A 14,804-nucleotide genomic window follows, 5' to 3' on the forward strand; every position below is an offset into this window, starting at 1 on the left:
TGTATCGCAAATTTATTTCATAAAATGGTGGGATTTGAATCAAAGCGCAGGGCATAAAAGGCACAAGGCAAACACAGCACGTACGACCTCAAGGCAAATGAATCGAAAAATGGACGCTCATAGCTCCTCGTGGCTGGAAGTGCAAAGCGCGATGCGTCATTGTTTGGGATAGAGCTAGCCAGCCCTAACCACGCATTCATAAACGTAACAAAAACACCAAAAAACGCTTTTTAAGGAAACAGGATATTCTTGTAAGAAGAAAAATTCCTGAAAACGTGTTTTATTATTTTTGCACAAAACACAGCTATTTTTTCTGAAAAAAAAATTTCACTGGTTTTTTTCATGTTAGGAATTGATAATGTTTATATTATGCACTATAATGAAGTAATAATGCCTAGAAGGCACGCATAAAATTCACATGGAGGGTGCATTAATGATGCACATTTAATAATCATTTAAGATACGAATAGAATGTGCTTTTAACGTGAATTTCCAATTAACGTTTCATGCTATTATTATGGAACATAACATGGGAATTTTAGGTTCATTTTTGGTGCTGATGTATTGATGTTACTATGGTGATTATATAAATTTCATTTGATTTGTATCACGCATGTAGTCATAAAATTATCATTATAATTTAAAAATGTTATGCCTTTACATTAATTGTATACATGTATAGATGCATGATTTTGTAAAAAAAATTTATTCTGGTTAATATAAATAAGAATTTGAAATAAAAAATAATGGGCAAATGAATCCCGTAACAATTTTCATGAGTCACGACCCTGTATCCAGACCAAAGTATAAACTGAATTATCATGATACAAGACTAATTTTTCGTTTCCCTTCCTAGATGATTCTGCAGATGTGGATATGGAATCCATCATAATAAAAGCTCTGAAAACAACTACAAGCATACTCGGGCTTGGAACCGAACCAAGTGTAATGGATGCAAATGATGGTGACGAGACATGTTCAATGTTTCGCATTGAATACTTGGATGAGGAGAAGTTTACAGATATGGGTGACATGGAAATCATTTCGAAAATAAACAAACTTGTTTCCCTTAATCGCTCATTGCTCCGTCTGAGGTGGTCGCTGGACAAGTCCATTAAAGACTACGTTCAGGCGAGCGAGAGTGAAGAAGGTGCTGAACGTGCCACACAATGTCAGTAAGTATCCACTCATTAGTAGGTTTTGTTTCGTGTACAGGTGTACACTGATTTAGTTACTATTTCATACTTTCCAATGCTTGTTTTAAGTTTTCGGATTTTGCATCTCTCCTCCCTCTGAATCCGCCCTTACCTCCACAACCTTAAATTAGCCAGAATTTTGAGCCTAAATGCTTGTAGTGCTCCCGGGTTGAATGTATCCTGCAAACCTCCTCCCCCATCACCCCTTCTCTCCCTCCTTAACCGTCGTCCAAAATATCCCGTGTTCCTGCATCCCACATGCTCAAGCAGTCCTATGTACGTTGAAAAAGAAGACGATGTCTTCAAAATCTCCGGAAGCGTTTTTTCCACCGTGAGGACGCCGTTTCTGTGTTTAATTTTAGCCTTTTCCCTAATAAAGATGTAAATATACCTGTGGATGGTTCTTGACCCGGTTGACGGAAGCCGCAAATTTTCGTCGGAGATTTTTCCTACGCAGGTGAACGAATGCTAAATACATTCGTATCCTAGCTCTCCATCTTTTATGACGGCCGCGGGTGTGCAATGTCTTTGTTTCAGGACCCAACACAGCGGGGCTTAGGCTTTACCCTCGAAATCTGGGAGCAGGTACTCGGACCCCTCGTCTTATATTACCCCTCTAAGCGGTAAGGGATCGAGGTCATGCATTTTTTATCCAGTAATTTTGCGAAATAAATATTTAAAAACAACAAAACACAAGGGTTAAATGCTGTCCCAATCGCCAATTGTCGTGAAGTTGCCCCAGTACACTTCTTTTAGTTACTCGGATTAAGGCACCCCTGAAATAAACCTAGGTTTTATCCATACATATCATCATTAGATACAATTATTCGCGACGAGGACCTTGCGAGAGTTCCCCGAAGAAGCCCTCCGGGACATGAAACGCTAATGGTACAGTCATTGGAAAAAATATATAAAACACAAGGGCATTATTTTGAAGAATCTAAATTGATTCTGCAAGCAAAAAGTATAATTTCTAAAAAAACAGAATGGGGAACTTGCATGAATTTTTTTTATTTCACAGGCGGACAGAAAATTATTTTCTGAATACAACAAAGAAAACCGCATGTAAATCTGAGTTTTCCTTCGCGAGATATTTAATGATAAATATAACGAATTTTAAAGCGCGGGAAAAACTCCCCCACCCCCCAAGCCACTGCCGACGAAGCCTCGATGACGTCAAAGGTGCCTAAACATCACGCGAAGCTATTGTTGTGATTGTTTGTAATAGTTGCCAGCAGTTGTGAGAGCTTCGTTTGTTAGACGTGTTCATTATTTTATATTTAAAGATAAATATCCGACGATAGAGCCTTGGAAGCCCTCATATTTTGCATTATTTATAATATTAATGTCTGAGTAAGGGCATAAAATATAAAACTGGAGCAGTTAAACCAAAAATTTTATAATACCTAAATAACATCGTTGTAGGAGTCTGAGCCACGGCCATTGGAAGGGGGATACGTTAATTGTAAGTTGATGTTATCGACGGCATATCATTCATTTAAGTATGTAATTAGAACGATTTTGATGTTTACTAATGTTCGCTTAGCTTTTATATACCATAACTTCATCCGTTTATTCGTAGGAACCGGAGAATTCGTCGTTTAGGACTGTCTGTGCTTGTATTATGGGGTGAATTCCAGTCAATGCAACTTTTGCTCGCTGATTGGAGACATCTAGGAACTTTTTTGTGACAAAATAGTGTTATTTTCAACGTGACATCTCCCGTTAAGCTACTACTAATAATCACAGTGCCAGTGGTTGTAATGCACAAAGTTTGACAAGGTTGAAAAATATCGGCCAAGAGTTATCAGTGTTCCATCGTGATTGAATTGTAAAAAGTGCTATTACGCTATCGATAAATGTCTAACAGTAGTGTAAAAATTGTCAGTGGCGTGCTAATCTCCGTTGTTCACCGTAGATATGACATTTCACGATCACGCTATTGAAATAAAAACTGTGAGTGAAGTTTGTTATTCCATTATTTCAACGAATAGTAGTGATAAAAGTCACCGGTGTCACTTGTGTGAGCTAATTTAAGGGTTAATATCAGTGAATAAATAGTTGTTTCCATCATAACGAGTTCTGTTATTGTAAGTTGTACGTGATGAATATAAGAATGTGATTGTGACATCCAGTTTTTGATAAGAGTATTTGCCTATTTCCCACTATATTTTTATGGTATATGCTAGTATATTGTTTATGGATTTACCTATATTATTGAAATAGGTTATAGCTTGTGTGTGTGTTGGCAGCGGAACCGAATCGCGATCTCACATGTGGATTGTGTGCAGACTGTTTTGCTGTGAATTCGTACCGTAGGACGGATAGGACTACCTTCTCCGTTAATTCGGTGTTGCCAAATTCAACAGCACAGCTTACGATCGTTATCCACCAGTATTAAAAGTTTCTTTTACTACTCGATTTGCCGCCGACGTATAGCAATAATTTGTCTTAACAAATTCCATGAGGGTCGTGGCATCAATTTTTGGTGTCCTAACACCCCATGCCACACGCCTTTTAGGCGGCTTGCGGGGTATTATGTAGATGTAGATGAATTTCAGGTGTACTCTTCGAACGAGTGGCAACGTTATCATCCATTTTTCTGATCACTAAAACATACGAAGTGAAACGCTTGTACTTCATCATCCCGATGCCGCATTATTAATATCCCAAGTAATAATCTAGGCACAATAGCAATAGGAAAACTTGCCCAAAAAAAAAAAGAACAAAATAAAGTGACGATGAGCGGCTAAATACTCCCTCAAAACAAATTTTACACCATGCGCTCAGCGTATTTTCCAACTCCCTACGGTTGTTTAGGCACCTATGACGTCACGCTTGGCCTCGGCAACGCTCGGGTGTCTTCGCGCAGTGGTCGGCTCAGAGAAATTTTTCTCGATTTTAAATGCATTTTTTTAATTTCTTTTGATGTTGAATGGAGAAACTGAAGGTATTTTTGCGAGCTAATGTATCCATTTGACTTATTCAAAATAGTTTTTAGAGCAATCTACGACCCATGCAAGTTCCTCATTGGATTACTTTCGGAGATAGCACCCTGCTGGCAAGAATGCTATGGTGAGAAAGCTTCAGATGAAACCCTGGGTTTATACCCGGTCGAATGCTACTTTCAAATCTAGGAAGATGGCATACAAGATTAGCTTTTTGTTGGACCAAAAAGTTGTGGATCCTGTTAAAAAAATCATTTGATGAACTGAAAAAGTAAGGAAGATAGATATTATGAGGAAGTTTGCTATAGATTGACTGAATGAACTCGATTTTTCGTTTTTAATGATACCTTCATATTTTATGATTCCCTAAATTTTAGTATTTATTGTGTAGGAAAGCGTATAAGTAGTTTATGAAGTTACAGCTGTGCTGTCATGTATTATGATGGAATAATCTCAATTTTTCCGCTTCAAATGTGGAAAAAGCAGAGGAAGGTGAATTGATGAATTAATGGATGGATGGAACAATTGTGAACAAGTGAATATAACGTTAGTGAATCGTGTGAAAAGTGCTCTTGTGTCACCTATTATTGTTTAACCTATTATTATTATTATTATCACCTATCATCACCTGCTGGAGGGATCACCTATTATTATTATTATTATCACCTGTATCAGCTGATTTTAATATGCTCATTGAAAATGGTGATAGGCCCTCAACTATGATGATAAAATAAGTGTTAATTTTTTTAATAACTATCTAGCTTATTGAGGCAACAGTTTTCGTTGAAGTCCACATGATGAATATTGCAAAATACTTTTGTGGAGAATGTAGGTGTGGGGAAATCTTATTTATATTCGGATTAATCCCTTTTGGAGGTCGCTTTTCTCCACTTGGCGAGGAATCTCTGACCTCCGAGCCTCTCTCATCTCTTTACTTTTCTTTATTTTTGCACCACGAACAAAGCATGTCATGCTTCCCGTCTCAGTCAATGCATTGCAGATCTAAAGTAATTAATTCATGCTATCAAGAATGAAAGAGTAGTTCGTTTCAGTTATATGGCAGTTATGCTCACCTTTCCATTAACCATTGTGAGAAGCATGGAGAACCCGATGGTGTAATCTCCCACATGATTCGGCCTCAATTTTTTTATTTGCTGTTTAAGGTGCATCTCTTCTGCCTTGGCTATTTCCTTTGTTTCTTTTTGCTCTGGTTGGAGTGGTCGTTGTAATTTCCTTCACTAATTTGGAGGTCGCCTCATCTCCCTCCAGTCTTAATGTCATCGATGCTGCGAATAATAAAGTTGCCGCTATCCGGGGGAAGATCTAAGACTTTCAGTCTTCCTCCTCTTAGTTCTTTCGCTAACTTTGTCAATTTTTTTCCAGGTGTTCACCTGCTTTTAATGGGATCAAAATGAGTAAAGAATCGCCCTTGTATCCATTGAGATAATGTAACAATTCAGGTCACTTATTAATCGAATATACTTATTCGAAGAATTAGAAGCTCTTGTCAATTCTAGAAAGTTTTCTGGTACATATATAGGTGCTTTCAGCCACTTAATATTTCTCCTCAAAAATCTTTCATTGTTTCTACAGCAGGATTCCCATTTAATTTGGTAGAGAATCAAAAAATATCGTTTAAGACAGTCACTGAGGCTCTTTGTAGCTTCAATATAACCTTGCGCTTGAAATTTTTTCGTCAGATATTTCATTAAAAATTCATATCTCTCAACAAAGGATTTACATCCGGATTTGACAACTTTGTTTTATGAAGCAATAGACGAGTTACCACGTGACCAGATATTTTTATAATTGCTCCAAATTTCTTGTTCAATACAACACTGGTTCTATTTCAGGTCTACAAGTTACCAATAACAAGTAACATACATGAAAATTAAAGAAAGGGTCAATTCTTGAGGTGTTCATGGTAAATAAAAAAAGGGAAAAAGGACCGCACACGAGCAACGTGGGGTCATAAAAATACCATTTTCGCGACTACCGTAGGGGGTGGACGGGCAAATACCAACCAGCTGTGGGCTGGTCGGCTGGTTTTAAAATCTATTTCGTCTTTGAGGTTAGAAGCAGGCTAATAGAGCCGTTTTACCCATCGAAGGGGTACAATGCACGTGCGGAATTGTCAGAGTTTCAAGTCAGCTGGTATGCATTCGGGAATTTGGTAAATAAACACTAGTCAGTAAAAATGGGTAGAGGAGCGAATTCATTTACCTAAAGTGACAACAAGCAAACTTGAAATGAAATAGTAATAATTATGCTGGAATCAAACATAACCACAGCAAAGACTTCATAGCGCTTTATAATGTACGCTGCGTCACGACATTCCATGCACCCAGGGAGCAGCCGCGGAATGCGCGGCACGGAAAAAAAATCGATTTTATTTTGTTTGTTGCGAATGGTCGCAGATTATTTCTGTAGATGGAGACTTTAAAAGACTTGATGCAATTACGATGTAAATATCAGAGAGCATCTCGGTGTCCTTCTTTTTATACAGCCACACACGGGCAAAAATGTCACTGAAATTAGCGTCCGCCATTTTGCACTGCATCGACGATAAATATTACAAGACAGTAAAGAAATCAGGTTATAAAAAAAGGAAAATAAATTTAGTAATTACATATCATAGCTTTTATACAATATATTTGCTTAAAATGATTCACTATCCAACATCCGTCGAGTACGGCAATTCCCGTGGCCAGCAGCCAGCTCCGGGCGGTGCCGCACGTTCGAAAAATCGATCTTAATTTCGGCGTCGCAGGTGGTCGCAGCTGTACTTCCGATTATTGTAATCTATATACTTTGTAGTATATGTGGTGTAAATATCTCGAGGTAACTCGGTGATCCTTGTTTTAAAATCCTACATAAACAAAAAAATTCGACGAAAAACAGGGTCCGCCATTTTGTATCGTATTGGTCACAAATACAACAACTAAGTAGTGAAATTTAATGGTAATCAATGCTTACAAACCGTTTAACAATTTTGTAAATTGTTGTTGCTATTGAATTATTACTAAAGGTGTGACATTAGTTTAAACATGCTGAATTTCGAAAAAAATTCAAAGCGGGCAATTTGCGCCAAATTTGTTAACTTTGAGGCTATGTATTTTATATAAAAAATTAACCTATGAAAAATGTTTTGCGTCAAAAAATGCAATAATGTGTTGGCAACAACTGTGCAAAGTTTCAACTTCCATACTCAAAAAAACCATCTTCGAGGTTTTGTCCAGCTTTTTTCGATTTCAGCCCACTGTGCGTCGCTTCGGGCAATCGTTGAGTTGGTCGTGAGCTGATCTGAGCGATGGCTACAAAATTTTCTGCTATAGACGACGAGTGCCTGATTGACGTAAGGAAATATACACCTCTTTACGGCCACCAAGATAATATTTTAAATATTACGCAATAAGGTAGCATAAGTTGACCGTGATTGCAAGGACATTAGGGCAAAAGCGAAAAAATATTTTTTCTTTTATATTTATCAATAAGGTAATATCATTGGCACACATATAATTTACTTACTTAGTTCACATAAAAGGTGGCAGTCAATGCTCATGAGTCGAAACACACGTTCCTGCTGACAATTTAAAGCTCCTTCTTCATTGAAAAACTTCATTAAAATGTCTGTCAGTTCATAACCTTCTGATCCAGCGAAGCTCCCAGTTCTTTCCGAAGTAGTGATAACATAAGCGACATGAGCGACTCTTTTTGTGGAGCTGCCTCACCGCTCACAGCCCACTCCAGAGAGCCGCTCGCACAGTGCGACTCAGCAAAGCGTTTCTGGGTTGAGGGGAGGGGGGAAGAAGGGATTCGAAGAAAGGGAAAGAGGGGAAATGGTGAAGGGGGATTTCTGAACGAACTTTTAAAGTGCAACATTTCGAAGATCACAACTTGAAAAATTGATTTCAAATTAATCACGTATTGCATAGTCAAAATGTTTTAGAGGTGATATAACTGAGGAACCATTTCTGCCGATATCTTTCATGAAAGATGGAAAATGTATTCCGTCCCCTGTGCTTGGAGATGACGACGATTTATAAAATTCTGTTGTAACAAAATATTCTCTCCGAAACTACATGATCATGTTAACAATTCATAATTAATTTCCTCGATTAATCTTTGTTGTTTGAGTTAGAACACATTTTCATTTTTGTCACGTATTATTTTCATAAATTTTCCGTTGCCGAAGCTTTTACATGAGAACTTCCAACCCTTTTTCTTTCGCGATGCACAGACATGCAGGAGGGAGAATTGCGATGAGGGTGATATGAGATTCTTTAGAGAAATACTCCGAAAATGAATCAGGAGAATCTTTCAGGCGTCGTGAAAAGGTGACCAGTGGGCTACCCTCGAAAAGTGCCATGTGCTCCCTTTGACCCGCCAAACGGGTGATTAGCCTCACACGGAAAATATTTGTGGAAGGAGTCGCGTGCGCATGAAGCCGACCATAGTTATGACATTCAATGTTGAAAAGTGTAGATAGCGTAGCGGACGACGCGGCTGGGGCGACTGCAGCGCATTCGGCGGAAGTTTGCCGTAAACTAGCACCCACCCCAACCGTTTCCCCTCCCCTTTCACTTCCCCTCCAGTCCCCATTCCACTTTTCATCTTGCTTTGCGTGTTGCATGCTGTAAGGATACTATGCAGTATATCATTGAAATAAAATCACAAAATGTGCAAAGCAAATGCAATTCATTTTATTGAAATTAACATAAAAATTTACTCAGCTGCCAAGTACAATGATTTGAATTAGTAAGTAAATGAACACTAAACACAGGATGGCGAAAGCCTGACTAATATCTCTCCCTGCCTCACTTGTGTACGCTAAGTTCTCGCACCCACACACACAGTGAACTATAATTCCTCAGTGCCATCACAGATTGCGGGATAGGAGCACCACAAATAAAATTCTTTCACCAGTGGCCACTTCACTGCACTGAATATTGATTGTTGAAACACACAGATTCGTAAGCAAAATCAAGATCACTATACAAGCATTAATGAGCTTAATGTACGTGATTACTCTAGATGATCACATTTTCGAAAATATATCGTTGTCAACCACTCCACACACCACACGCAGGCTTAAAAACCTGATGTAGAGGGAATCAAACTAGAAAGAATCAACAACTATGTACAAACAACGCCTAAAAACGTACATCGCGAGAGCACTATATCTAATCGGTCCACAGTAAGTAGATGTTTTCATAACGATCAAAACTTTCGAAAAGAGGAGACAAAATTTCATTGGCCGATTGCAAAAATCCATGATTGGTCAATGGGTGAGACAGAGGAAGCACACATATTCCATATTTCCCATTTGTTATCAAAGACACCAACTAAGTGACATTATACAAGTTATAAAATAATTTTTAACGTAATAAATTTTATTAATCAAAATTATCTTACGAAACCATAGCATTAGTTCAGGTGTACACTCGCCAAGCCCTGGTGTCGCACGCTGTCAACAGTTCGCCCGGCCAGTGCCTCCACTGGCGAGCCGACTTCTACCGCTCATGACTCCAATACGGGGAGGGAGTCGTGTGCGGTTTGCGGAGGGGAGGGAGTCACGACTCACCCAATAAGACTCTCTCGCCTCACAGCTCTATCTGCTGAGTCGCACATTTTAACTGACTCACTCGCACACTATTCGTTCACATTCACTATCCCGAAGGAGAATGTTTGCTGGTGCTTTTACTTTAGCATCGAACTCATTTTGTGGCCACCGTTGCTTCCTAAACAACAATCTCTAATAAGATATGCAGAGAGCATGCTATTATTATCAATGTTTTGCATATTTAAGGGGTTATCGATATTGGTGGATTTAACACAAGAAAAACTTGACTTAGCATCCCAAATGCATTTTTCGTTACTCTACGAGCAAGAGTTAACATGTATTTGAATATAATCTTGGCTCTGTCCGCCCGAGATGTTACTTTGCTATATGACTTCATTATGTATTTGTGTAATCTACACGCTTCATCTCCAATGATAGCATGGGGCAAAAGCTCATGACACAAGGGAAATCTGGCGGGAAATTTTTTCTAGATAGAAGTATTTGATTTATAGAATATTCCCATGTCCCCTTATTTTCCATGATCAGACCTGTCTGGCAACAAATTTATAACTAGCGTCAACCATGGCTAGCAACACAATAGAAAAGTATTCCTTGTAGTTAAAAAACAAAGATCCGCTGGGTCATTAGATAGAATTGGGCAGAATATTCTTACGTATTTTCCGTTCATGGGGCACACACAATTTGAAATGTTCCATCTCTCTGAAAAATCAAAATCAATCTTCTTCAAAGTCTTTTGATTTGGTGGGGGTAGTGAACAAAGGCACTAAACGGCTACACAACGCTTTTAGTGTTTCTTTAAGTATCACACTTATATAATTGCATGAAGTACGAAAAGCAAAGCTTAGTAACCGAAAGGTTTCTCATGTAGCAAGATGCCCAGAAAAGATAATTCCTCCATGAGTTGACTAATTGGTATTTTTGTATTTCATCATAAAGGAGATATCAGAGAAATACTACGGAGAGAGATTCAGGAGATAATTCTGATTTTCGAGCATTTACACTAGGAAAAAGGCATTGATGTTGAGATATTAGGTCAAAGAACCTCTGACATTATTGAAATAGGTTCTTTGACCTAATACACCGTTATAAAGGTGGAAGACTATTAGAGACAGTTACTTAAAATACATGGAAAAACAAAAGCTTGGGAGAGGCTCTGCTGCTTGTCAAAACGTCAAAATGGCTCTTGTATCTGCAGTCGTTATTTCTAGAATTGGTGAAACAGAATAGGAGGGAAGGAAAAATGGAGAGTTTTCCTTTGAGAAACTTTAGGGCAAATTTGAATTCGGATAAGATTTATTAACATAGTTCTTTTCAGAACATAGAGCAAAACTGCGGAGAGAGATTCAGGAGATAATTCTGAATTTCGAGCACTCGCATCAAAAAGAAGGCATCGATATTGAGCTATTTGGTCAAAGAACCTGTCATTATCGTTAGTGTAATTGTTAAGAAGAGAAATAATTGAGACGATTCAAGAGCGCAAAAATCCATACTTCGATAACTCACAGAAGTGTAAGATATTAAGGAAGAATTCAAAGACAGCAAATTATTACTTCATGGCTAGCTCAAAATTATAATGAGAGATCAAGGGAGAAATTGGACATAATTAAACACATAACAAGACAATAAAATTGACCATTTCGTGTAAATCATAGCTTTGAAAATTAAAAAAAATATTTCCAATGTTAATTGCGAAGGCACAAGGTATCAGGAGAAAATCGTCTTCCATTTCTACTATGCTCCAAGTCAACCCCTCGACAATCAAACAGTTAATGAAATGAGTTTTCTGTTCGAAACATTGTTGTCAGCAAGGAAACAAAATATATCACACAGAAACATTGGAAAAACATCACAAGCCGAATATACATACTACTTCACTCATTCACACGGCCCCTTAAGCGCAAGCATACAAATAAATTCACAGGTAAGGAAAGAAAGGGATGGGGACATATACCAGTCATTATATGTTCCAAGTCAGAGGTTATTAATATAATGCTTCAGATGATACGCTAAAAGAGCATATTGCACCTGTGGATTTCTAAGGAATGGTTTATCAAACAAATACTACTTCTTTCCAGGGAAGCCAATATCACCTTCGGGGATTACATCGGGATGTTCCAGAAAAAGACTGAAAACAGATTACTGCAGCTTGGCGAGGCGGAATTTAAGAGACTGATGTCCATTGAAGGACTCTTGTTCGATGTAGAAAAAGACATGTTGAAGGAAATGGGACAATACCTTATAATGGAGAATATGAGCCGGGTGGCTCTAATCGTTCCGAGAGATGAAGAGGTGGAGATCTCAGATATGCTCCCTCCTAATGCAGATAACAACGTATTGGAAAGAGCCATCAACGCCCACATGAGAAGTAAAAAAAAAGATCTTCAAGCTAGAAAATTTGAGGTAAGTTTATGCGTACCTCATTCGCATTGTCTACATCTGCGTTTTCCTACATTTCATGGTAAATGATACCAATTCATTAGAATTATAAGAGGGAAAATTACCGAAGAATTTGCTTTTTGGATCCGTCATTAAGGCTACATCACATTTGGACGTCTGATTATTATCAACCCATAGATACTCCATGCGCCGAAATATCGGCCTGAAATTTAATCGCACGTAAAAAATGTTCATAATCTTTTGAAATTGTTTAACTTTGACACAGGAGACTATATGAATATTTATCACTTCTATTAAAGTGATATGTCTTCTACTTTATTTGTTGTTCGATATTTTGTCGGTCTCGGTCCATTCCAACTTATGTAACACCGCCCATCCTCATAATCTTCCCCCTCTCTCTCTCCCTCAACCCAAAGTTTCGGCACTAGTGAAGTGAGAAAGTTTGAGCAAGATAGTGTGAATGGATTATAATAGTAAAATGTGCCAGCGAGAACCTTATCCAATTCCTATGTGTTTGACAGCGAAGTGCCCATTTGTGTTATGAGAAGTCCCCTATTTTCCCTTCCCCTTTGTATTTTTCCGGACTTGGATTCATCGCTTTCATTTCGGCGATGCCAGAAAGTACATTCCTTTTAATCCCATTTGTCTTATCACAAAGGCTCGACACTCTGTTCACAGGTTTTTTTCTCGTCCATTGGGCGGAAACGAAATGGTAGGTAATTGATATTTTCAATATCATTTACAGTTTCAACGTCCTGGGAGTCACAGTGAACCCCCGCGCCCAATAACGTTACATTTTCTGTACATGACTTCCATACGCTAAAATTCTTATTTGCGGTTTCTTTAGTTAAAATATTTGTATTTTACGCTTAAATAATTTATGTTCACATTTTTACCTACAATTAGTAATATTTGGTCACAGTCAGTAAAATTTTAAATTATAATACTACACAATGACGATATCTGTTATATATGTGGCATAAAAAGGGGTAGGATTGTATCCGGCAGTAAAAACGACATATTCCTATGAGACGGCAAAGTATGGTAATGCGGGTTGCGTAACTGCCTATGGATACCGGATTCTGCCAAAGTTGCGAAAACGCAACATTTATTTTGTACCATAAGTTTTTTTTTGAAGGTCCATATTTTCACTTTACCTTATTTATCATGTTAATATCTAATTTGCTAATGAACGGAACTGTGTTTTCTCTGTTGAAAATGACTCTGCATATGACAAAGTCACTCAACAGATGAAAGCTTTTTCCTTCGTTCTCCGCAGTCATCAGCCACTAATCAATCATCACTGCCTCAATATTTTACCGAGTAAGCATGGCAAGTTGCTGTGGAAGAAAAAACCTCAACGAAATGGAAGATCCCGTTCAGTTAATCTCATGACAGGCTCTGAGGAATCACTTGGTTCCTCTAAAAGTGCAAAGTCTCCTATTGAGTGCTTTTTGCTATCAATGAAAGACATTTTACGGAGAATATTAGTGTCAAAAAATCAATTCATTTCACGAATTTCTCAGTAATTTGGAAAAGAACGCAATGCTTAACTCACCGGCGAGGGCTCAATGAAATCATTCGATGGGTTGCTAATCTTAGGTCCGCTCAGGGCACGACAATTTCCAACATCTCTGATATCAAAATGGCATGGGCAGTGATATATTTTATTCTATAATGAGCTTAAAAGATTTTTATTTTTGCTTCGGTGTATTCGCTGTAATAATATAAATGGCAGGCAACAACGGCGGGATTTGGACAAATTAAATCCTTTTCGTGAGACTTCTGTGTTTTTAGCTCAAAATTGTGAGGAAAGTTATCAGACAGGAATATTCAAATCGATAGACAAACAGCTGCTAAATTTCCGAGGTAAATGTTCATTTCATCAGATCATTCCCAATAGGACCGCTAAATATGGTATTTAAGTTTTGCAATTACTGAAGCTAGAAATATTTACACTAGAACTATGGAATACACATAGAGATTCAACCACCGGCCCATTTAAAATGTCATATAAGCCACATACTCCTGTAATGCGTCAAGATAGAAACATGAAAGGTACAGGATTGAATGCGACTGCAGGAATTGGTATTCCAGCACTCAAGTAGCCTGCTCTAAAAAAACCACCTTCTTTGGGGCTTTAAGAAAACATGAAAAGGAGATACCTTTGCAGTAGCTGAATTTTAAAATAGAACAGGAAAGATTAGCTCTTTTGAATTTATTGGAGACATGACTCTTGCTTCCTTTGCCCCAAAGAAGAATAAAAATGTAATTAAAGTAAATGTAAAAAAATGTAAGTTAAGTTTCGTCAATACATTTTGATTTAAAAATTTATAACAGGTCAGGGGAAATGTTGAAGCCAGAAATGATGACAATGTATAATTTATCTAAGGCAGGTGTTGATACTATAGACGAAATGTGCGGAACATAATTAAAATCTTGAAGGTGTAGGCGGTGGCCATTAGTTCTTTATTACAGAAGGTTAGATTTTGCTGGTATGAATTCCAAAATGGTATACCTTTCCAAATACCCGGGAACTCAAATTTTTCGTGGATATTTTAAATGGATTTTGGTCGATATTTAGTAATCTAACTATCTCAGTAATACAAATCCAACTCGTCAATTACTAACCCCCTAAGGACATATATAAAACGCGCCTACCTCTCCTTCATTCTCAAA

The 14,804-nt window shown here is 37.9% G+C and overlaps 1 protein-coding gene across 1 annotated transcript in view; it reads left to right on the plus strand.

Annotated features, from left to right (window-relative positions):
- Positions 1-14,804, plus strand: part of LOC124170031 — a 95,546-nt gene that overhangs the window by 63,445 nt on the left and 17,297 nt on the right. Inside the window, exons 7-8 of the mRNA XM_046548716.1 lie at positions 857-1,175; positions 11,804-12,128. Coding sequence (XP_046404672.1) covers positions 857-1,175; positions 11,804-12,128 — 644 coding nt within the window. The remainder of the gene's footprint in view (positions 1-856; positions 1,176-11,803; positions 12,129-14,804) is intronic.

The sequence above is a fragment of the Ischnura elegans genome, chromosome 13 (genome assembly GCF_921293095.1).
Source record: "Ischnura elegans chromosome 13, ioIscEleg1.1, whole genome shotgun sequence".
Taxonomy (NCBI): Eukaryota; Metazoa; Arthropoda; class Insecta; order Odonata; family Coenagrionidae; genus Ischnura; species Ischnura elegans.